Source organism: Mustela erminea, chromosome 18 (genome assembly GCF_009829155.1).
Source record: "Mustela erminea isolate mMusErm1 chromosome 18, mMusErm1.Pri, whole genome shotgun sequence".
Classification (NCBI taxonomy): domain Eukaryota; kingdom Metazoa; phylum Chordata; class Mammalia; order Carnivora; family Mustelidae; genus Mustela; species Mustela erminea.
The window spans coordinates 25567860-25592823 of record NC_045631.1 but is presented as its reverse complement, the minus strand read 5'-3'; the positions used below and the strand labels follow the sequence as shown (position 1 = coordinate 25592823).

General features: G+C 39.7%; 1 protein-coding gene across 2 annotated transcripts in view; it reads left to right on the top strand.

Moving 5' to 3' along the window:
- Window positions 1-24964, top strand: part of AATF (apoptosis antagonizing transcription factor) — a 99266-nt gene that overhangs the window by 40376 nt on the left and 33926 nt on the right. Inside the window, exons 6-9 of one of the 2 annotated variants that reach the window (XM_032320810.1) lie at window positions 1326-1527; window positions 2276-2440; window positions 3741-3824; window positions 16220-16573. In XM_032320810.1, coding sequence (XP_032176701.1) covers window positions 1326-1527; window positions 2276-2440; window positions 3741-3824; window positions 16220-16243 — 475 coding nt within the window. In that variant the 3' untranslated portion in view covers window positions 16244-16573. Of the gene's footprint in view, window positions 1-1325; window positions 1528-2275; window positions 2441-3740; window positions 3825-16219; window positions 16574-24964 lie in introns of those variants that run through there. The other variant, XM_032320809.1, reaches the window with a different exon arrangement.

Genomic DNA, 24964 nt, shown 5'->3' with positions numbered 1-24964 from the left:
TTTAAAGATTGTGTTTATTTGTCAGTAGGGGGAGGAGAGAGAGAGAGCACAGGCAGAGGGAGAAGTAGGCACCCTTCTGAGCAAGGGGGTCAATGCCGGACTGGATCCTCAGACCCTGGGGTCATGACCTGAGCCAAAGGTAACCGCTTAACTGACTGAGCCACCCAGGTGTCCTTTAATTTTAATTCTTAATTAATGTTTATGCAGCAGTTTGTGCCAATACCATGGAATTGCTGGTCACAGCCATCTCCTTTTCAGTGAGGGAAGAAGTAGTTATTTTGAAGGATGGAAAATTTTCAGAAAGGCATGGAATATATATAAACATGTTTACTTTTTCTGAAATTGTCACATTTGATGAAGGATTTCCACAGAACCCCCCTACCCACCCACCTGTTGTTTGAGCCTGCTGTATATGGTGCCTGCTTGCTTTTTTCCCTTTGGGCTTATCCTTTGCTCCATTTGTTTTTAGTTGGAGGGACAATAGTAAGCTCACATTTATTGAGCACCTACAATGTGTTGGGGTCAGTAGTCCAGTGAGTCTAAGTGGCTTGCTTGATAGAGGCTGTATTACTTGATCCGGACAGTTGCCTTTATTTCAGCGTAGTTCCCGTCCTCTTGCCCACTGCTTGGAGTTTCCTTCACATTCAGCTCTTTTCCTTTGATTCAACTAATATTATTCTGCTTTCCTGAACAATTGGTTACAGGGAGACACATTTCCTTTATTGATTTGGGGATTAAGGTCATAAAAATATGATTATGTGTTTAATTTTTAAAGACCATCTTGTAACAGTATAGGCCTGGTTCATATGCATTTCTAATAATGTTTTTACAACCTCATTTATTTTTACGGTTTGCTTACCTTTTAAAAAATATTTCTAAGCCAGTAGTTTTTATATTTATTTGAAAAGTTACATGAGTTTTTGATTGAGCTCACGAAAATTCTTTTCAAACAAAAAAAGCCATCCTCCCTCCCATCTGTGGTGTTTTTTAAAATGTAGACAGAATAGGGAAGGCCTGGGGTGTTTGGGTTGTCTCAGTTGTTAGGCGTCTGCCTTCGGCTCAGGTCATGATGCCAGGGTGCTGAGATCGAGCCCCCCACTTTGGGCTCCTTGCTCAGCAGGAGCCTGCTTCTCACTGTCTCACTCCTCTGGCTTATGTTTCCTCTCTCTCTCTCTGTCTCTCTGTTAAATAAATTTCAAAAATCTTAAAAAAAAAAAAAAAGGAGAATAGGGAAGGCCTAAGTACTCTCAACTTCATGTGAGCCTAGCTTTTTACTTGGGTGGTGTTTGTGTACATTGAACTTAATGTGCTTATTGATTTTACAGTGAGGAGGAGATTTCCAGTGAAGATGAAGATCTATTAGAAGAGAAGAAGAAGCAGAGAAGGGCCCCACCAAAGAGGAAGCTGGAAATGGAGGACTATCCCAGCTTTATGGCAAAGCGTTTTGCTGACTTTGCAGTCTACAGGAACCGCACACTTCAGAAGTGGCATGATAAAACCAAGCTGGCTTCTGGAAAACTGGGGAAGGCAAGTATGTGTGTGTTTGTATGTGTGTGTGTGTACATGGGTGTAACAGAGTTTGTGCCAACCTGAAGCAGTTTAAAGACATTGGAACTACAGCTCATTGATACAGATAATGTCATGATGTAATAGTAATCAGTCATTTCTACAGAAAAATTTACTGAACTCCTGCCATTCAGTCCTGGGATTTTAATTTTATTAGAAGGAATATTTTGGTGACACCTGGGTGATTCCGTTGGGTAAGCCTCCAACTCTTGATTTCAGCTCAGGTCATGATATCAGGGTAGTGAGATCTAGCCCCGTGTCAGACTTTGTACTCAGCATGAGTCTGTTGGGGATTCTCTCTCTCCCTCTGCCCCCTCCCCCTGCTTGAGTGCTCTCTCTCACGTGCCTGCTCTCTCTCAAATAAATAAATAAATAAATAAATAAATAAAGTTTTTTTTTTTTTAAAGAATATTTTATTCTAGAAAATTACCTTGTAAGTGTTCAGATGTTTGGGAATACAAAATACTGAAAGAAGTGGATTTTTCAACAGTTACGGAAGGTGTGAAAGTTAATCTCTGGGTATAGGAACGCCTTAAACTAAATTTTATTTTTTCCATTACAGCCATTCACAAAGTCAGTCTGTAACACAAAGTCCCTCTGAAAGGAGGGTTGTCTATTTCTTTGCTGACACAGAAAGATAGAGAAACCAATGTAGCTGCCTTCAGCACAGATTTTCTGCATTATCTGACACTGGTTAATGTTGTTGCAGGGTTTTGGTGCCTTTGAACGCTCAATCTTGACTCAGATCGATCATATTCTGATGGACAAAGAAAGATTACTTCGAAGGACACAGACCAAGCGCTCCATCTACCGAGTTCTTGGCAAACCTGAACCAGCAACGCAGCCTCTCCCGGAGAGTTTGCCGGGACAACCGGTAAGAGCTCTGGGATGCTGGGTGATTACAGGGAGCAGTTTCTGTGAGGTTCATTAGCTGAAAAGTCTGATCACCTGCTTGTAGGTATTACCCTTGGTATAAGGAGTTCATGAAAGAAAGGGGAAAAAGCACTACTTTACTAGATTGTAAATTGACTAGAAACTGAGAGTTTGTGGGAGGAGAAAATTCTTTTAAAAGGGAGCTATTATTAACTTATGTGTAGTCTTCTCTTATTTTTGAGTTTGACGTGAGCCTGGCAATGGAACCATTCGTAATCCAATTTTTAAAAATTCAATTTTAGAGCTGCTTCTCTAGCAGTATCAGTATGGAAGGAAGTGTGCATTTTATGTCACACGTTTAGATACTATAGAAAAGGATCCATATCTGGAGCACATTCTTTTGTTTAAAGAAACATACATTTATAGAAATATATACTTAATAATTTTTTTCAAAGTTCAGAAGAATTTAAAATGAAAAGTAAAATTCTGCTTCTTCGATTACACCAGTGTTCATTTGTAACTGTAACAAGACATTTTCTATTCATATAACTATATATAGATATAACACATATGCATATATAGAAACATGGTTCTGTTTTTTTCTAACTAAATGGGATGATTTGTGTGTTTATATAAAGTATTAATACACTATATAAAATCTTAGTATTTTTTAAATTTAATTTTTCCTGGACACTTTTCTAAATCATTACATAGGGATTTTTTATCTCATTTTTCCCAGTACTAGGCTATGGTGTATTCCATTGTAGGCGTGTACTATAATTTATTGAAACAGTGGCTGTTTATGTTGTCTCCAGCTTAGAAACAGTGCTATAGGAAACATTCATGAGCATTTATAATACATGTATTTGTGTGAACATATGGATAGATTTCTCAAAGTGGAAATGTCAAATCAAAGAGAATACACATATTAAATCCTGATAGATGTTACTGAGGGCCTCCAGAAAGGTTGCATTAATTTCCGTTTCCACAAGTTCTGTTTTCTGGTACTGAGTGTTGCCAGGTTTAGAGCTGAAAAATGGAGTCTTCTCATTTTAATTTTCATGTATTTAGTTAGAATGAGATTAAACATATTTTTATATGATTATTGATGATTTTTTGTTATTTTCATGTTGAGTGCCTAATTAATGTCTTTGTCCACTTTTTTATTGGAATATTTTTGTTCTTTAGTTGTAAGAGCTCTTTATATCTTAAGGAAAGCTGCTTTCCTGTTATACACTGTTATACACATTATTTGTGGTGGCTACATTACTTTGATTACTCTTTGGATTCACTCCTTCTAGGAGGTCCTTCCTCAAGCCCCTGCCAATGCCCACCTGAAGGACTTGGATGGTGAAATCTTTGATGACGATGACTTTTACCACCAGGTGTGATTTTTACACTGTTTTCTTTTGTTACAGATCAGGTTTTAGCATTTCAAAACAGCTCATAGAACTCTCTGACCAAAAAGTGGCTTACTTTGGAAGAAGGATAGAGTCAGAGAGTTAGAACTGCTATCTTTAAGATCGACTTACTGTGTAATTCTGAGTCTGTTTTGGTTTTTCTTTTTTAAGAGTTTATTTTTTTTAAGTAATCTCTACACCCTGTGTGGGACTGGAATTCACAACCTAGAGTCTTATGCTCTACCAACTGAGCCAGCCAGCTGCCCCTGTTGTGCTCCTATGTTGTATTTTTCCTTTTGAAATGAAAAACTACTGCAACTACTTTGTTAGTCACTGCAGAGTGTGAAGTATCTGTAAAAAAGCTGCAACTTCCCTTGAGTCGGGAGGTTTATTTTTTCTCAACCATTTTTGCTAATATTTATAGAGGATTTTTTGTTAGTTGTTTGGTTTCTTGTCCTGTTGCTATTAGATTGGGATGTGGAGCTAAAGGGTTGGACTCCCAGAGTCCTTGAACTGCATTTCTGGTTCTATTGCTTATTAAGTGTTTTGCCTTTGGGGGATGTGTGTGCGTGTGCACGCGTGCATGCATGCGTGCGTGTCTGTTCACATCAGTTAAGTATGTATTGAGATTGTCTGCTACTATTGATTATAACAATAATGTAATGTTTTGAAGACGGAATTGGTAGAGGTTGAAATGTGGCCCAGTTTTGATATCTCTTTCCGAATGTGTCTCACCCCCCCCCCCCCCCCCCCCCCCCCGGTCTTTCCCTGACATTATTCTCTGCTGGCATGCTGCTCTTTTGTCTTTTTTTTTTTTTTTTAAAGATTTTATTTATTTACTTGACAAAGATCACAAGTAGGCGGGGGGGGGGGGGGGGGGGGGGGGGAAGCAGGCTCGCTGCTGAGCAGCGAGCCTGATGCGGGGCTCGATCCCAGGACCCTGAGATCATGACCTGAGCCCAAGGCAGAGGCTTAACCCACTGAGCCACCCAGGTGCCCCCATGCTGCTCTGTTTAATGATGCTAGTGACTGTAAAGGTAGACTAAACATTTGTGCTGTTCTAGAGAACTAAAATAATTTCCTGTAATCCTGGGTCTCCTGATAAGCCATACTTAATGAAGTGCTCTTTGGGATGTACCCTTTCTAGCTTTGGAGAATCAAGGATGCTATTCAGCAGTGACACACCAGCTTTTGTTTAGCCATTATTTATCAAGATATTCTTTTTTTCTCAGCTGAATTTTTAGCGTGTTGACTTTTGCCAAAGAATTTGCAACTGCTTGTTGAAGGTTTAGCCATGATGACTGTACTATGTATTTGGTATATGGAGGAAAGAATATGGGAAAATTACACTGTGAGGCCAATAGAACAGGTGATTGTGTACAGGGGATAGCTTTGAGTCTTTGCCCTAAGAAGAGAAATAATCTTTCTATTCACTCTGGAATGTTCAATGAAATTATTGCCGTAAGTGAGCCTTAAAAGTAATGACGAGAGGGTATAGGAAAGAGGATTGGTGTGTCCTCAGGTATTCCTAGTCAGAGGTCCTGATTCTTTTTTCCATTTCTTCTTTATTATATCCATTTGTCAGAAGAGTAGGGAACTCTATTTTGTTCTAGGGTGTCTAAGGAAGTACCTGATATGGGATATTAATGCTGTGTAATTGTGTGAGATCATGGGAGACAATCAGAAATGCTCCAGTCTTCATTAATTGAAGTGTACATTGTTCGATGGAAAGTGCATCATAAATTAAATAGGCTTTATAAAATTAAACTGAAATTACTGAGGAGAAGTTGCTTCCACTGGCAATCCTTAGTCTGAAAGATTTTTTATTTTTTTTATCCTTTTTTTTTTTTTTTGCCTGGAGGTCTGTTTAAAAAGAAGTAGCATTACTTGATTGGCCCTTCATCCCAATTAATAATTTTACCTTCGATAAATTTTGATTTCAGAGTTATGACTAGTCACATCTTAGCTTTTCCCCTTGCTGGTTAATTGGGGTGCTGGGGTTAATCTAAATTAAAACTTAAACTAATAGAGGTCAGCAAGGCAGCTGAAACACCTGAGTGAAACAAATGGGGCTGCCAGGCGCAACTTTATCTTGGCTGTTTCCCAAGAGGGAAGTGGCAGCAAATTGGAGTTGTTTCAGCCTTCTGTAAAGGTGAATGATGGGTGACACTTGTTAATGTACAGCCGCTCCGGAAGCATTCCAGATTGCTTTGCTGCTGTACCAACTGCTGCCATCCATGCACAGTCAGTAGGAACTGGACCAGTTGCCAACATCTGGCAGCACAGCAAGGAATGGGTGCAAGTCTTGAAACCCCGCAGATTCTAAATATGGTGCTTAGAACTGTGCAGGCTTTAATCACTTACCACTCTTTGGCAGCGGGCTACGACAGCTTATCCTAGCCTCGTACATCACATCCCGACATCTGCTGAGCCTTGAGGCAGCTGCACATTCATTTTCTTTTCTTGCCTTTTCTCTTTGCCTCCTATTCCTCTTCTTCTCCCCACTCCCTCCCTCCCCGCATCCCCCCACCCCTCCGCCTCCCTTCAGTTTTCCTCTCCCTCCCCAATATACTTCTTGGGAGAGATGATCTGTAAAGATTACTGCTTCATTGTGTGCAAGTAATTGTGGTGATGCCAGGCCCTTGACAGACACAGCGCAGCACCTGTTCTGCTGACCTGGTTAATTTCTTCTGTTGAGTGGGATTTGCCCGAGATTGGAGCTGAAGCCAATTCAATGATAAGGCTAAAGAAAATGGCTGTATGTTTTCTGTCACCTCCCAATTAAATTGGCTTCATAAAGTGCTTTCCTTTATTTGTCAGGGTAGTAAGCCTGAGCTAAGTGTTGCATTCAGAAGTGGTACAATGTATTACAATGGGCCTGTGAGTTTTCATTTGTGTTTTTTTTATGTGGTCATATGGAAGTGCTGGGTGGTGAATATAATACACTTCGCCATTTTTTTTTTTTAAACCATACTTGAAGCCAGACTCTTTGGGTCCATGTTTTGTAAGGAAGAGATTATAGCCACATTGAATTTTAATGTTTCATTGTAAGGGTTTAAAGGCTTACTTGGTTAATTCAGGCTGTGTAAATGCCCTAACTACTGAGAATGATATTCAGGGTCACAATACCCAACGTACGCACACATTCTCCCTCCCCCTCTCTCTTTCCCTTTGTTTCATAATGGGCCTTAAATTACTGTAACTTTCAAAGTATATCTGTATTATTTAATAAAGGTACATATATAGGTATGTACATGTGTGTATATATATACATAGAGAGAGGTATCAGATATCATAAGTAATCATAATTTTTTGAGCTGAAAAGAACTTTACAAGAAACTGCATCCCTGAGAAGTTAAGTAACTTCCTGGAAGCCATATACTAGATGGCAACACGAGTACTTGATCTCAAGACTTTTTAGTCCAAGCCCTGTTCTTTCTGTACCTTTATTTCTTCAATATTTCATTCTTGAGCCTTCAAAAGACTTCACTATGGTATTACATCTTTCAGTTTGTAAATAAGCTTCATTTTATTAGAACCGGGAGAAATATTATTTGTGTTAGTCATTTTTTTTTCTTGGAAGGCAGATGATTTATTGAACTCCTGTTACTTAACAATTCTAATGAAAAAAATTAGCTTTATAGTTGTGCTACTGGTTTGTTTGGAAACTGGAATTGCTGAAAGCTTGAAGTATACCCAGTGGGAAGATTTTATGAGAGAAACTGTTCACCTGCTGTAGGCATTTCTGAGTTTCCCTCTCAAGTGGAATTAGTTTGCATTTGGCCTATTTCTTGTCAAAGCTCATCCCTAAAAACAATTTCACAAAATAGGAAGGTTGTAAATGACCACAAAGGATGAGCCATTGAGAAACGTTTTCAGTATCTGTTTTTCATTTTCATTATCCTATTTGCTGAGTTCTATGAGCTGTGTTAACTGTATGACTGTGTAAGGTTTTTCTTTTGTTTCGACTTGATTTTTTAAACCATCAGTTGATCTTTGACTTGAAAAGCCTGCATTCTTAAAGATTTGAGGAAGGACTAACATTTACTGAACACTAGTTATGTGCCAGCTCCTTGGCTTAGTAGATCAGTGCTTGACATACATCTTTATTTAATCCCTACAAGATCTCCAGGTTGAGATACGACTGCACTTAGCAATGAGCAATAGAAAGTGACTGCTTTTATTCTTTTCATATCCCAGACCTCGGACTAGTTTCTGGTTAGTTCATGAGGTATTTTGTTCTGAAAGGACTAATTGAGCTTAGATATTGACAAATCGATACCTGGATTTCTAAGGGTTCATTAGGATTTTGTATGTTGCATCTAGCTCTGTTTAGTTTTGATCTGGTTTGTCCTGTCACTTTGAATTTAACCAGGAGTGTCTAGAGAAAGGGATAATAGGTTTTGCTCTTTCGATGACCACTTTGATGGGTTAAATTTCTCCTTTCACATGCCATCAGGGCATGGCTATAACTGACCTTGCCACATGCTGGACTTAGACATTTGATAATGCCATAAACAAGTAATTACTAATTCAGTGAACTATTAAAAGTCGATAATGTTAAGAAATAAGGAAGAGGCAAGCTTTCTGACAAGGTGGTTTACTAATTAAATTGGTGAGTGATTAATATGGACAGTTGATGTGATGCTTTAATTGCATACATTTAGATCTCAGTGTGAATAAGATGTTTCGAGCCATTCCTGTGGTTAATGCAAGTATCCTTACTGTTGGCATATATCTTTCCAGTGGTTCAGTTGTTGGTTAATAATATATTTTAAAGTTTGATTTGAACCTGTTCCTTTTAATTAGTTGTCAAAAAACAGATACCTTCTGGTTCAAAGCAGTATTTCATTTTTATTTTGTTGCTGTTACTTGAGATGTGGGTTGTTTCTTAAAAATTTGATAAAACTTATTACATGTAGCCCTGTATGATGATTTTAGAGAGGATATAGATATGTAGTACATAAACTTGAAGTTTGAAATTATGGCAGAAATAAGGTTTAGGTTTCTTGAGGCATAGTAGAGGTTTTAAAAAACAACAACGACAACAAAACAATCTGGGGCATCTGGGTATCTTAGTTGGTTGAGTGTCCCGCTCTTGAGTTTGGCTCAAATCATGATCTCCGTGTCGTGAGACCAAGTGTTAGGTTTCGCACTTGGGCAGGGAGTCTGTTTGGGATTCTCCCTCTCCTCTGCCCCTTCCCCCGTGTTTTCTCTATCCCTCTCCCTCTTTCGAATAAATAAATAAATCTTAAAAAACAAACAACAACAAAAACAAACCAATAACCAATTAAACTCCAGTTTTAATAGTTACAAGATTATTTTGTGTACCACATGTAAGAATTTTATTTGAGATATATTCTAGCTTCTGTGCTAGAATGTGTCAGTGTTTAGACCCAATTTCAGCATCAGTATTGGCATTTGACTGCTAGCATGGACTTGCCCTTGTGCAGACTGCATGGGGTAAGAGACCCAAAGCTGTATTTTAAACGCAAGGTCCAGAAATTTCATCCAACAGTCGTGTCAGGGGAGTGGCTGGCCCTCATTTCTTTCAGTTTCCTCACTTTAAAAAACATCAGAGCATGACTTCAGTACTACTACCTCATTTAACAAAGGTAAAACCTCACAACAAAGCCTGAAGCAGTACATTTTATGGAGCCAGCTAGGAAAGAGATAAGAATTGGCTTAGAAATGTTAAAGAAACTTTTTCAAACACAGGTGATACCCTGGGAGTATGCTAGGCAAATATGTGGCCAAAATTGCCTTTTCTATACTAATAAGCACAATGTCAGCCGGCTGAGTATAAATCAAACACAGGACTCCAGCAGTATTTTAGTGGCCCAGTGTGAAGATTTTGGTACTTCTCAGGAATGGGGAATGCTACCTGTTCCCTAAAGTAAATATGATGTCTTCTTATTAAATCATGCTCCTTTAAAGTCAATGATAGGGAAAATGATTTGGCGTAGAAAGGAGAGGTTAGATAGCATCTTTGAAGAACATCAAGGCCAGACTGACTTTTTGCGAACTGGAGCCTAAAGCAAGTACATGAGTAGTATAGGATCACCCCACTTAGTGAGTTGGGGCATGGAAATCCAAGAATTCTTGCTCCTGGTTTGATTTTCTTTCCAGCATATTAAGCTGCCCTTTGATCTGACATGTTTGAAAATCCATTTGAAAATTTCCTTTTCAGAATAAATCTGTTTAGGATATTGGACGTCCAGTGAGTATATCTGTTTGCACTCTGACGCTTTTATGCAGTTATGAACTTCATTCAGTTAACACTTACTATACCAGATGCTAGGTTTATAAAGACAGAATCCCTGCCCAAGGAATTTGTGTCATCCCAAAAGGAGTGAGATTCTCTCTTAATTTGTATGGTCACACAGCTTCTCCTTAAGAGTGTGACTTCATTAAAACTCGTGTGGAGAGGGACGCCTGGGTGGCTCAGTTGGTTAAGCGGCTGCCTTCGGCTCAGGTCATGATCCCAGGGTCCTGGGATCAAGTCCCACATCGGGTTCCTTGCTCGGCGGGGAGCCTGCTTCTCCCTCTGCTTCTGCCTGCCTCTCTGTCTGCCTGTGCTCCCTCGCTCTCTCTCCTTCTGTCTCTGACAAATAAATAAATAAAATTAAAAAAAAAAAAACTCGTGTGGAGAAAGTAAATGGTGAAAGAGAGTAATTGGGTCCTTGATACAAAAACATACATGTAGTTGTCTGGTGTCTGCACTGATTAACATACCATTTTCTCTCCCAGCGTATACCTGATCTGATTCCCAAAGTCATTTTCTGTAACTTCTGAAAGACTTTAAGAGGGGTGCCTGAGTGGCTCGGCCATTTGAGCGTCTGTCCGACTCTTGGTTTTGGCCCAGATCATGATCTCAGCGTCCTGGGATGGAGCCCCTCTTGGGGCTCTGCACTCAGAGGGAGTCTGCTTATCTCCTTCTCCCTCCATCCCTCCCCCAGCTTTGTGTGAGGGCACATACTCTCTCTCTCTCTCTCAAATAAAGAATGAAATCTTTAAAAAATAAAATTAAATAAAAGATTCTAAGAGATGTTGTTTGATATAAACTCTGGATAATATAAAATCCCTATTTTCTAAGAATGTAGTAATTGTTACAAGCTCGATTGCGATGCCAGTAGCCACTGAAACTTACTTCAGGCTAGCAGAGCCTTCATGTTGGTGATAGGTATTGGTGATAAGAGAGTGCTATGGCCTGCTTTTGTGTATTTCTGAAATTTTCTATAACAGAAAGTTAAGGAGAAAAAAAGCCTTCAGATTTCTATCTTCCTTGCATCATTCATTCAATAAATATTTGCCTACCTGCTGTGTCTGAGTAACTGCTATTTTAGGCTGTGCTGTGCTATCTAATGCAGTAGCTGCTAGCCACGTGTAGCTATTTAAATTTAAGTTAATTAAAATAGATTACAGTTAAAAATTCAGTTCCTCAGTCATACTGGCCATACCTCAAGTGCTGCGTGGCTACACTACTGGACAATGCAAGTATAGAACTTTTCCTCATCATAGTTCTTTTGAAACTCTGTTAGGGGCTACGACAAAGGCAAGTTTTGTTGTTGTGAGCCTCCATTCTAGCTTAGAGCTGGGATGAAAAGGGAAATGTATAGTGACTGTATAATAAGAAATTCTAAAACTGGGTATGGGTGAAGGGAATACTAGGGTAGGGATGGGATGGTTGCTATTTTTGTAGGAAATTCAGGGCATAAGGCTGTTCTTGAGCAGAGACCTGAAGGAAATATATTGCAGCCATGCAGGTGCCTGGAGGAAGAGACTTGGGGACAAATGGAATGACAAGTGCAGAGCCTCTGAGGCACAGTGGAGAGTGGGACGCTGTAGGAAATCCAAGGAGGCCAGTGTCTCTGGAGTGGAGTAGCAAGAAAGAGTGATATGAGAAGAGAGAAGAGAGGTAATGCAGGGCCAGGTACTGTAGATCTTTGTAAGCTACTGCGGCACTGTGGCTTTTATTGTGGCTGAAATGGGAAACCACTGAAGGGGTTTGAATAGAGGAGTTGCATGATTGGACTAATATTTCAGAAGAATCTCTCTGCTGGCTGGTGTTGAGAATAAACTGTAGGGGGTAAGGTGGCAAAGACAAAACGAGTTAAGAGTCTAGTGATAATCAGTCAAGAGATGGAGGTAGCTGGGACTAGGGTGGTTTGCAGGGAGTGCTAAGTGGTTGGATTCTGAATTTTTGTTCAGGGTGAACCGACAGGATTTGCTGTTGGATTTAATACGGGATGTGGAAAGAGAGGAGTCCAGGATGACTTGAAGGTTTTTGGCCTGAGCAATTGGAAGGACGAAATTGCCATTTACTGAGATGGGGAAAGCAATGAGAGAAGCTAATTTGGAGGCGAAATCTGGAATGTAGTTTTGGTTTTATTAAGCTTTTTTTTCCTCCGTGGACCTGTTTTGGCTTTAATTATTTTGATCATCTATTATATTAATTTTAGATTACCTCAAAAACATTCAGTTGGAGTTCTTGAAGAGGTTAATTCTATCTGTAATTTTGGGGTTCATGGGAAGGTCTGGGCTTGACTAAATTTGAGAACCACCAGCATATAGATTATATTTAATACCATGAGGCTGAACGAGATTACATAGAGAATGAAGCGAGAGAAAATAGAATTGATTCAAACCCTGAGACCTGGGACATTCAGACATTTAGAGGTTGGGCAGATGAAGGGCAACCAGCAAAGGTGACTGAGAAGAAGCAAAGTAAGTTAAGAGAGTGAGGGAAGAGTGATTTCCCAGGTTCCATGTAAAAGTGTTTCAAGAAGGAGGAAATACAGTATCATCCTGATACCCAAACCAGACAAAAGCAGCACAAGGAAAGAAAATTACAGACCAGTGTCTCTTAGAAATATAGATGCAAGAGTCCACAGAGTACTATTGACTCAATCCAGCAACATATAAAAAAGATTATGTACCATAACCAAGTTGGATTTAACCCAGGAACACAAGGTTGGTTTAACATCAAAAATCAATTAATGTTAATACACCATATCAATAGAATAAGGACAAAAACCACATGATCACCTTAATAGATGCAGGGAGAAAAAAAATTAACCCTTTTGTGATAAAAACACACAGCTAACAAAAACAAAAAACACCACCACCAAACAGGAAATTGTGAATAGAAGGGAACTGTTTTACTTGCTAAAGAACATCTATGAATATTCATTTTTACCTACTCAGTGGTGAAAGACTGAATGCTTTCCTCTAAGATTAGGAACACGACAAATAGTCTATGCTTGCCACTAACACTCAACATTGTACTAGAGGTCCTAGACAGACAGTTAGGCAAGAAAAAGAAATAAAGGCATCCAAGCTATCTCTTATGTGCAGATGGCAGGATCCTATATATATCCTATACATAGAAAATCCCAAAGAAGCCACCAAAAAACTATCAGCTAATAAACGAATTCAGCAAAATTGCAAAATATATCTCCAAAAAATCATTTGTGTTTCTGTGCACCAGCTGTGAGCAATCTGAAAAGGAAAACTCTTCTATTTATAATAGTATCCAAAAGAATAAAATACTTGGGAATAAATTTAACCAAGGAGGTGAAATATTTGTACATGAAAAACTAAACATTGTTGAAAAAAATTTTAGAAGACTTGAATAAATGTAAAGTCATCCCATGTTCATGGAGTAGAGGAGTTAATATTCTGAGGGTGGCAGTACTCCCCAAACTAATCTTCACATTCAGTACAATCCCTATCAAAATCCCAATGGCCTCTTTATAGAAATTGATAAACTGATAATTCATATGGAAATGCAAGGGACCCAGAAGAGCCAGAACCATCTTGAAAAAGAACAATTGGAAGACTCCTTCTTTCTAATTTCAAAACTTACTACAAATCTACAGTAATGAAGGTGTTATAGTACTGGCATAAAGTTAAGTATATAGATCAGTGGAATACAGAAATAAACCTTTACATTATGGTCAGTTGGGTACGGGTGCCAAAACAATGCAACAGGGAGTGAACCATCTTTTGTCTTTTCAACAAATAGTGCTGGGACAAATGGATATCCACATGTAGAAGAATGAAGTTGATGCCCTCCCTCATACCTACACAAAAAATAATTCAAAATGGATCACATACCTAAATGTAAAAGCTAAAACTATAAAACTTTTAGAAGAACACATGGGAGTGAATCTTCCATGAGCTTTGGTTAGGACTTCAAAAGTGCAAGTGACAAAAGAAAAAAAATAGATAAATTAGACTTCATTGAAATAAAAAACCTTGGTCCTACAAAAGGTACCTTCAGGAAAGTGAAAAGACCTACAAATATTTGTGGGAGAAAATATTTGCAAATCATATGTCTGGTAAGAGACTGGTATCTAGAATATATAAAGCACTCTTACAGAAGGTAGTGTATATGGTACTCTTGCAGGTAGATACAGTGGAAGCATGTGGAAATTATCATCTGGGTGCTTTTTTTTGTTTTGTTTTCTTATACTTTATGAATTAGGAAGCCATGAGTGAGAAGATGTGGCAGGGGCTGGAGGTTTGAGAAAGGAGGAGGTATGGCAGAGTTCCCTGACAGAGGGGAAGAATGAGTGGAGGGGAAACCTGCCGGGGAATTGTCAGGTAGCACCGAAGATCCATATGAGGTCATGCTGATGACTTGAGATGGGGGAGACCAGTTCTCACAGTCTTGTCTTTCTCTCCAGCCAGTTCAGCTGCATGGATGCAGGTACTGAGATTTAACATGCTTGGGGATTTTGCCAAGGGAGTGCAGGCACATAATCCCTTTACCGTGTTTCTGAAGTTTAAAAAGTTAGGAAAACTCATGGTTTTGTGTTTTGCTTTGTTTTGGTTAAGTTTGTCAAACTTTTGTGGTGGCAGCATCTGATGTAAAAGGTCACAAAGCTATTATAAACCTGTAAGGCTTTATTTATCTCACCTAGTGGGGATGGTTCATACATTTTGCTGCAGAAATATTCATGTGTTTGACGTTAGGGTGCCATCCCAGACTCTGCTGGGGCATTTGTATTTTATACACTGTCTTATCCTCCTAAAATGCTCAAAACTCTGAATTCCAAGACCCATCAATCCGCAAGGGATCTGACTCTGTTTGACAAAGGGATATTACATCTTTCGAGGAAGTTGAGAGTGTATACCAGGAGTGATTATCCTGATGGACTGTGGAGTCACTTCCACCTGAGGAAGGAGGGAATAAGCACATGAGGGGAAGAGGCAGGATGCTGCAAAGGTTTCAGGATCAATGGGTTATTGATCTGGTGGGGCCGAAGAATTATTGGAATCTAAATGCTAGAAGGAGAATGTCGGAAAGACAGGGAAAGGTTTGTTTCACTGGGCTTTTCATCCCTACAGGACATCATTACAGAGCACAAGTTAGTACTACCCTTCTGGTTTCTTCCTTGTGAATCCTTTCAGTAAAATTTTCTCTAGTTCTGAATGACTTCCTCCTTATTCTTCCAAGACAAAAGATACATTGTTTGATGCCATGTAAAAAAACATTGCCCAGGAATGCCCAGAAATAGTCAGTGACTGAGCTGGGGTCCCAAAGGATATATAACCCTTCTTTCCACCTTTATTAAAGATAGAAGAAAAAAAAGGACACATACCAGGACATCCATCTGGCAATCGAGGGGCAGAATACTGGAAATGGGGACTGTTGGAAATTCTGAACAATAGAACTCTCTCTCTGTACATTGTTACTTTAGTATGGATTAGGAAGAATGGCTAAATGCTGTCACTTGATTCTTATAAAATTGTTTTTATTTGTAAGAAAAAGAAAGGAAAGGCAAATTGTCAAAAGAAGAAGTTCTTTAGTATTCGAATGCTTAATTCTTAACCGTGTCTGCACACATCAGGGCCTAATACTGATGGTGATTTACTTACACTCCCAGTTAATAATTAGACATTGGGAGACATTATATATCATGCCTAATGGAATATATGGGATCTGATGAGAAAGTTTTCTGTTTTGACTAATAAATTTTAACCCAAATGGCCAAGCCTAGTGAAATATTACGGCCTTTGAAATATTTTAGAACTTGTGCTGAGAAAACAATGTTACTTTATTCAGTGAATGAATTCATCATCCCTTCAAAATTGTAGGCCTTACTTGGCTCTCACTCTGGAGTGGAGGCATGGTGTAGCACTGAATCAGAAAGTGGAAAAACTAATCAAATCCTTAAACACCAAAGGCAGCGAGGCAGAGTCAGGCTGACTTTTAGTGGTAGCCTCCAGGTATACATTTTCTTATTTTAGTAACCAAATGTGGGTTATTTGTAACATCAGCGTTAAGATGCTTCTTGAATTTTATTCACACCTCCTGATTTCTCTCCATTCTTCTATTTCTCTTCCTGTAATTATTGTACTTGCCATTGCAGAAGCTAGATGCTGTTCATCTCTGATCACAAGATCTAGAAGAATGCTGGCTACATAACTGTCGTTTTAGAAATGGTTTTGAATAAGCGCTGTGTGCAAGGCAGAGTGCAGAGTTCTGTGGGAGGTGAGCATTTGAGTCAGACTCTACCCTGCCTTCGGGATGCTTACAGCCAGGTAGACGGGATGACAGAAATACAAACAAACCAACATGGTTGGTGAAGAGGTATGAAAGAATTAAGAAGAGAGAGAAATTAATAACAGTTTGGAGGAGTTTGAGAAGGCTGCAGGGAGGAGGAGATGGCATTTGATCTGGCCTTCAAAGACAGATTGAGGGGCCCCTGGGTGGCTCAGTGGGTTAAAGCCTCTGCCTTCGGCTCAGGTCATAATCTCAGGGTCCTGGGATCGAGCTCTGCATCGGGCTCTCTGCTCAGCAGGGAGCCTGCTTCCTCCTCTCTCTCTGCCTGCTTCTACCTACTTGTGATTGCCATCTGTCAAATAAATAAAATCTTAAAAAAAAAAAAAAAAGAATGAGATCTTTTTTTTTTTTTTTTAAGATTTTATTTATTTATTTGACAGAGAGAGATCACAAGCAGGCAGAGAGGCAGGCAGAGAGAGAGGAAGAAGCAGGCTCCCCGCTGAGCAGAGAGCCCGATGCGGGGCTCGATCCCAGGACTCTGAGATCATGACCTGAGCCGAAGACAGCGGCTTAACCCACTGAGCCACCCAGGCGCCCCAAAGAATGAGATCTTTTAATTCATTTGGATTTTTTGTTTTTTCTTTTAAAGATTTATTTATTTATTTATTTTAGAGAGAAAGAGGGAGCATGCATTGGATGGAGTGGGGGGGAGAGAGGAAGAGAGAGAGAATCTCAACCAGACTCCCCACTGAATGCAGAGCCTGACAAAGGGCTCAATCCCATAACCCCCTGGAGCCAAAATCAAGAGTCAGATACTCATAAAGAAGATGTGATATGTGTGTGTACACATACATACACAGACACATAGAGTGGAATACTATTCAGGCATTAAAAATGAAATCTTACCATTGCAACAACATAGATAGAACTAGAGGGTATCATGCTAAGCAAAATAAGTCAGAGAAAGATTATTATCATGATCTCACTGATATGTGGAATTTAAGAAACAAAACTGAGGATCATAGGGGAAGAGAGGAAAAAATAAAACAAGATGAAAACAGAGAAACAAACTATAAGAGACTCATAGTCATAGGAAACAAACTGAGGGTTGCTGGAAGTGAGGGGTAACTGGGTGATAGACATTAAGGAGGGCACGTGATGTAGTGAACATTGGGTATTGTATAAGACTGATTAATCACTGACCTCTACCTCTAAAACCCATAATACATTATATGATAATTAATTGGATTTAAATTTAAAAAAAAGTCACACACTCAACCAACTGAGGCACCCTGTTTTGTTTTTTTTAAATTCAAGCTCTCGGAATAGGTTTTTAAGAAGGGTAATTTTTTTAAAAAAAAGATTTTATTTATTAGAGAAAGAGAGTGTGGGGACTCATATCTAGAATACATAAAGAACTCTTACAGCTCAATAATAAAAAGGCAACCTTATTAAAGAATGGCCAAGGCTTATCTGAGTAGACATTTCTCCAAAGAAGATATACAAATGACCAGTAAGCACAAGAGGATGTTCAACCTCATTAGCCATCAGAGAAATGCAAATCAGAACCACAGTGAAATAATACTTTATACCCACTGGGATGACTGTCATCAAAAAGTCAGACAATAACAAGTGCTGATGAGGATGTAGAAAAATTGGACCTGTCCAGCACTGCTGGTGGGAATGTAAAATGATGTACCTGCTTCGGAAAACAGGCTGGCAGTACCTCAAGGTGTCAGACCTAGAGTTACTATGTAACCTAGCAATTCCACTCCCACGTATTTACCTGAGAGAAATGAAAGCACCTGTCTGTACAAAAACTTGTCATGAATATCCATAGCAGCGTTATTCTTAATAACTATGAGGTGGAAACAATTCTGATATCTCTCAATTAATGAATAGGTAAAATATGGTGTAGCTCTGCAGTGGAGTATTATTCAGCTGTAAAAAAGAATGAAGTACTGATATATGCTATAACATGAATAAACCTTGGGACTTATGTTAAGTGAAATAAACTAGTTATAAAAGACCATAAATAGTATGATTGCATTTTATATGAAATGTCAGGAATGGGCATATCATAAAGATAGAAAGATTAGTGATTGCTTAATCACTAATTGTATGGGAGTTTGTGGGTCGGGCTTACTGGGAATGATAGCTAATAGGTTTGGGGTTTCTTTTAGTGGGATGAAAACGTTCTAAGATTAAATGTGGTAGTGATTGCACAACTCTCTGAATTGACCAAAATACACTGAATTATATACCTCTTGCATGGGTGAATTAATATAGTAAGTGAATTATATCTCAATAAAGTTGTAAACAATTGCTTGGCATTATCAGCAGCAAATCAAAATAAGTGTTGTTGTTATTTCTAGGGTGTTACCATGTTTTGTTTGTTTGTTTGTTTGTTTTCACAGGAGCAGGACAATGTAAGGGCTTTAATCAATATATCCTTGATCCTCCTGTCTTTTTCGCCTTTGGACATTACAAAATTACTCTGTGAATTTGTAGACTGGCAAAATTTTTCAGAACACCTATAGTGGTCCCTCTCCATCGATCCACAGGTTATATGATCCAAAACTTTCAATGGATCACTGAAACGGTGGATAGTACCATGCCCTAAATACACATTTTTCCTGCACATACATACTGTGAATAAAGCTTAATTTATAAATTATGCAGAATAAGAGAATAACAACAATAGCTAATAATGAAATAGAACACTTGTAACAATATACTATAATAAAAATGTGAATGTGGTCTTTATCTTATTGTACTGTACTAGCCCTTCTTGTGATGATGTGAGATGATAAGATGCCTGTGTGATGAGACGTAGTGAGGGCAATGACGTAGCCATATGACATAGTGTCAGGCTCCTGTGGACCTTCTGAGGACCCATCAGAAGGAGGACCATCTGCTTCTGCACCGCAATTGGCTGTGGGTAACTAAAACCAGGGTTGAGGCGGGGACTACTGGATAGTCTGGACATTGCCAAATAAATCCTGACATATTCTTCTTGGGTCACGTATTATCCAAGGTATGATAAAGCGTTACGTTGCTGAGAAGCTTTGGAGGGCAAAAACTTCTAATACTTTATTTAGGTTTTAAGATTTTTTTTTTTTTTAATTTATTTGACAGACAGGGATCACAGGTGGGCAGAGAGGCAGGCAGAGAGAGAGGAAGGGAAGCAGGCTCCCTGCTGAGTAGAGAGCCCAGTGTGGGGCTCGATCGCAGGACCCTGGGATCATGACCTGAGCTGAAGGCAGAAGCTTTAACCAGGTGCCCCTTTATTTAGGTTTTAAATAGTAGGTTTATACTACTGTTTTATCACGTTCAAACATTTATCAGATCATCTCTTGACTTCCCTCACAGTGGTGAGGTGTGGGCCTTCCTGGGCTTTCTGCCTCCATGCTTCCCGTTCTCCATACCCCTGGTGTACTTACTGTCATGGTTTTGTGAAAAGTCAGTTTTTATGATATTACGACTAAGTAAATGTACTATGATTATATTTCCTTAGATGCTTGTTTTTTCCTAGAGCTAATAATGCCTTTTTCAAGATACGCTTAGTGTTCTGTATATCTCCTGCTATTTTTCCCCCACACAGACCAAATGCCTTGAATGCATAAATTAACCTATCATTTCCCCACTCCCTCTACCTTTTCCAACCCAGAGACCTCATTTCTAGGGCTTTCCGGACTCTTCCTCTCTGGAACAGTTGTTCTTTGTGCCTCCGCTGTCAGTAGTCTCAGGGCCTGTTTTTGCTGCTTTCCTGAGTTGGACCTGTTTTCTGACGTCTCACGTCTTCCTCCTTCTTGTCACACGCGCTCATGTTACTGAGGCACATCTTCCTGTGAAGGGGCGCGTGAGGAGTAAACCATTGAGTCTCTTTACACGTGTGAAATGTCTCCGTGTAACTTGCATACTTGGTTAATCCTTTGTGTGTGGAATTTGAAGTCGAAAGTCCTTTTCCTCAGAATTTTGAAGGCATTGCCCTGCGGTCCTCTGCTACTTGATATTGCTACTGAAATGTCTAGTCCCACTTAGTTTTCATTTCTGAATATGTAGGGTGACTATATAATCTCTTGCCAAAACTGGGACATTTGAGGTACTAGCCTGAAAAAGAATACTAGGACAGCAGGCGTAAACCAGGACTCTCTGGGGTAAACTGGGACATACGGTCACCCTCTTTATATGTGACCTATTTTTTCTGTAAGCATTTAGGATCTTCTCTGTACTTCCAGTGTTCCACATTTCATGCTGATGTGTCTTGGGAAAGGACTTTTTTTCATTCATTGTACTAGATTTTTTCAGGCTCATTCCTGTCCTTCGATTTGGGAAATTTTCATTACTGTTTCTCTAATTATGTCCTCCTAGCCTTTCTTAGTCAGATGTTTGACATTCTGGATTGTCCTCTAGATTTTTTTCTTCTCTTACAAATAAACAAGGGTCTGTTATCCTTTTGCCTTTTTGTTTTATAGCTGAAGGGGTTTTGTATATTTCTTTTCCAGTTTATTGAAATTTATTTTTTTCTGTTTTGTATTTAATTTCTTGTTTTACTCTTTACTCACATCCTCCTGTTCTTACAGGAATATATCTTCTTTTCCATTCTTCTTTCTTTCATTTCTTAGGTTTCTTTTGTTTCCTTTGTTGTTCTTTTGGGTCCCCTCTTCCCTATCTGCTTTGGTCTGTTTGAGCCTTTCCGCAGATGCCAGTGGTCCTTAACTCTCTTCATATTTAGTAGTAAGAAATTCAGAGTACCTCTGAAACCTGAGCAGAGCTTTTTGGCTCCTTTAACTAAAATTGCTCTGTGAACTAACATCTTGTTTGGAATAGTCTTCAAATGTCAGAACTTGGAGATATTTTCTGGGGAGTGGAAGGATCAACCATGCAGTTTCTCCAAGAGATACTTCTCTGCTCTCCTGCGTGGGAGATTTTGTGTCAGGGTGCTGGCATTCTGTTTGTAGGGTAAGGGAAGCAGGCAGAAGTTCCCAGGGACTGGCATAGCACCTTTTTCTTCTACCTCATTCCAGCCTCCTGTGCCTCAGAGCCATTTCTCTGGAGCTTCTGGGGCTCAGTTTTTCCAGAGAAGAAAACTTGTCTCCCTGTGAGGTGGGGAGAAAGGGTATAGTCAGTCACTTGTGGGATAATGGAGAAGGCCCAGTGGCGCTGTCCCCTCCCACTTCTCCCTCTTTGTGGTAACTGCCACTGCCAGAACTCCTCCTACAGGGATTCTGTGGGCCTAATTAGTTCCACCCTCACCTTTATTCCCTCTGGGCACTTGGGTGATAACTGCTTTTTACTCTTCCGTCTCCTGTCTTTGAAAAATTTATGAAAATCTGCTCTCATTAACTCTCCCTTTCTCTTCTTTCTCGTGGGTTAATACATTTGTTTTATTCCTCTCCTGTCTTTTAGAGGGCTTGAGAAGGGAGAAGAGATAAACTAATGTGTTCAATCTGCCATTTTTAACTGATTCTGGCGTGCATATTTCTAGACAAAGTATTATAAATGCTGATTAGATGCTGAACAGTACCATCAGCGCTATGCCTCATGTATGTTGTTATGGGTTAAGTAGGTTTTTGTGGGCTGACCTGGAAACCTAACATCTATGATTTTCCCCTGGAACTAGAGAAACAATCAAGCCTTTGTGAGCTGACCCTGGGATTAAAACAGACTAGAACAAAAATATTTCACGCATGTCTCCATTTTCCGAGTCACAAAGAAAATTAGAAATACTACATCATTATTGTTGAAAAGAAAAAGCTCCACTAACTGTAACAGAAACCTGTATTTAATAGAAAAGTTTATTCATAAAGTTAAGCTATAAAAATTGAACTGAGAAGCAAAATTAATTCTTCAGCAATATTCCTAAAGCTTAATTTTTCAGTAACTTTTTTGAAAGCAGTTTTCCTAATTAAATTAAAACCCAGTGATTGTGTTAGCTGTGGGAAATAGCAGTAGCCATGGGAATAGTTGGTTTACTTGTATTTTCTGGCTACTTTTTTTTTTTTTTAAGATTTTACTTATTTGTCAGAGAGCGCAGGAGCAGGGTAGAGGGGCAGAGGCAGAGGGGGAAGCAGGCTCCCTGCTGAGCAGGGAGGCCAATGTAGGGCTCAGTTCCAGGATCCTGAGATCATTCGGTCAGATACTGAACCGAAGGCAGATACTGAACTGACTGAGCCACCCAAGCATCCCTTTTGGCTACTTTCCTTTCTTTCTTTCTTTCCTTTTTTTTTTTTTTTTTTTAAAGATTTTATTTATTTATTTGACAGAGATCACAAGTAGGCAGAGAGGCAGGCAGAGAGAGAGGAAGGGAAGCAGGCTCCCTGCTGAGCGGAGATCCCAATGCAGGGCTCAATCCTAGGACCCTGGGATCATGACCTGAGCTGAAGGCAGAGGCTTTAACCCACTGAGCCACCCAAGTGCCGCCCCTTTTGGCCACTTTCTTATTCCTACCTTGCATGCAACATGATCTTCTGCCTCACTGGACTGAATAAAGTAGACTTGGCCAGATTGACCAGTAAAACCACCTTCCTTGTTACAAATGACTAAGGGTAGCTGTGCAGGGCACTTGGGTAGTGAAAATGAAGCCCAGAATATGGAAAGTACAGAGAGAAAATGCTGCACCAACTCAGTGTTTGAATGGAGGGACCACTGCAAACGTAACAGACCCACCATAGTCGTGCGGCTTCAGTCTCCAGTCTTCGGGAAGGGCATATGGGGCTTTCTTGCGGAGGATCACCCCTGTTGTGCTAGGGCAGACTTCCGTGAGCACTTGCTCCCCATGGTTGTGACAGCCCCAGTCTCAAGGGATCAGAGGCGATTAGGAAAGCCAGGAACCGTTGTTCCAATCTCTTCTGTGGCTGGAACAGGTAAGGGCAATGAGATGTAGCTGCTTCATTATTTCCCGTCCCTTTTCATATTTTCTTTCCCTTCTTTTTCTTCTCTTTCTTCTGTTTTCCTTATCAGCCTCTCCTTCCCACCACCGTCACACACACCACCCCCCCAGCCATGCTTCTGACAGAACATTGACTAGGAACCAGGAGCCCATTTTGGCTCAGCCTTCAGGGCAGCTGTTTACAGAGTAGCAGTGCTACACGGGTTTACTGTGTCGTATGTCTGTGTAACACTGGATTTGGATCTTGTATTTAGCTGCCAGAAGTGACTGTGATGAAGTAGGAGAGATAAACTGATAGATTGGCTGCCAGAAAGATGTTGGGAATCAATCAGATAAACAGTGTAGAGAAATAGCTTGCTGTTTTCTAGTGATAATAAACCAGTGGCCTCTGGTCCCCACATTTTTAAACGTAATTGCTGTAGTAGTAATGTCCAAAATAAGCAAATGAAGAAACCTCACAGGAGGGTTTTTAATTGTGATTGAAATATCCTTTTCTCTTTTGCAGTAAAGATTCATCTTCTATGGAAATGAACAATTCTATAAATTTGTTTTACTTCTTCCAGTGCCTACTTACATAAACAAATGAAAATCAGAGAGTGAACTACCTTCATAGAAATTTGTTCCTCCTCCTCTATCCTCGCACAGACGTCAGCTGTTTAAAGTGGTGAAATATCTGTATTGCTACTATGCCTCACCTACAGAATCATTTTTTTTTTTTTTTTTTTTTTTTTTTAGAAACAAAATTTAAAGTCCAACCTGTTTAATTGACAGATGATGAGCAGGATTATTTTAGTGTGTCCCCTTATATTTCTCTCAGACTTTTGGGATTTCAATCTCTGTTGCTATTTCTCTGCACACAGCATTTGTATGGGAGAGATGTATCCAGTATTATTATCACAATTTAAAACTCTCCTCCTTTAATGTTTAACCTTTCTTTATTCTTAAGCAGGCCCCACACCATCGTGGAGCTCAAGCTCACGACCCTGAGATCAAGAGTCACACGCTCTACCAACTGAGACAGCCAGGCGCCCCTAATACCTAACTTTTCAACATTACTTCTCAACATTACTTCTCTTCACCTAGGACTTTAAGACCCAATGCAAATTCTTAAGTCTGTGTGAAAGGTACCGGTTTACACTCTGGTTGTGTGCAGTGGACCGCCCAGGACTAAGAGGAGAGTAGGAGAGTCATTTAGGGGGCCAATGGAGTTCGTTGTATGGGACGAGAGACTGGTTCTCTGTGTTGTATTTGCAGGTCCACACATACGACTTCTGTCAGGATCCCTTTTAAAATTGTCATGGCGGGGTGCCTGGGTGGCTCAGTGGGTTAAGCCGCTGCCTTCGGCTCAGGTCATGATCTCAGGGTCCTGGGATCGAGTCCCGCATCGGGCTCTCTGCTCAGCAGGGAGCCTGCTTCCTCCTCTCTCTCTCTCTGCCTGCCTCTCCGCCTACTTGTGATCTCTCTCTGTCAAATAAATAAATAAAATCTTTAAAAAAAAAATAAATAAAATTGTCATGGCTTTGACTGTGTTGGTGTCATATGTGGGTAAATCTCTTCATAGTAAGCTTGGGGGAGTACCAGCCATGGAAAGCAAGAGAATGAAGTTCGTACTTTTAATTATATGTAATAAAGGCTTTTGCCTGAGGAAGACCTTCCTGACTATTGGAGGTTATAGGTCAGAAGTTAACCATGTACCATTATCCTATTGGTGAGAAG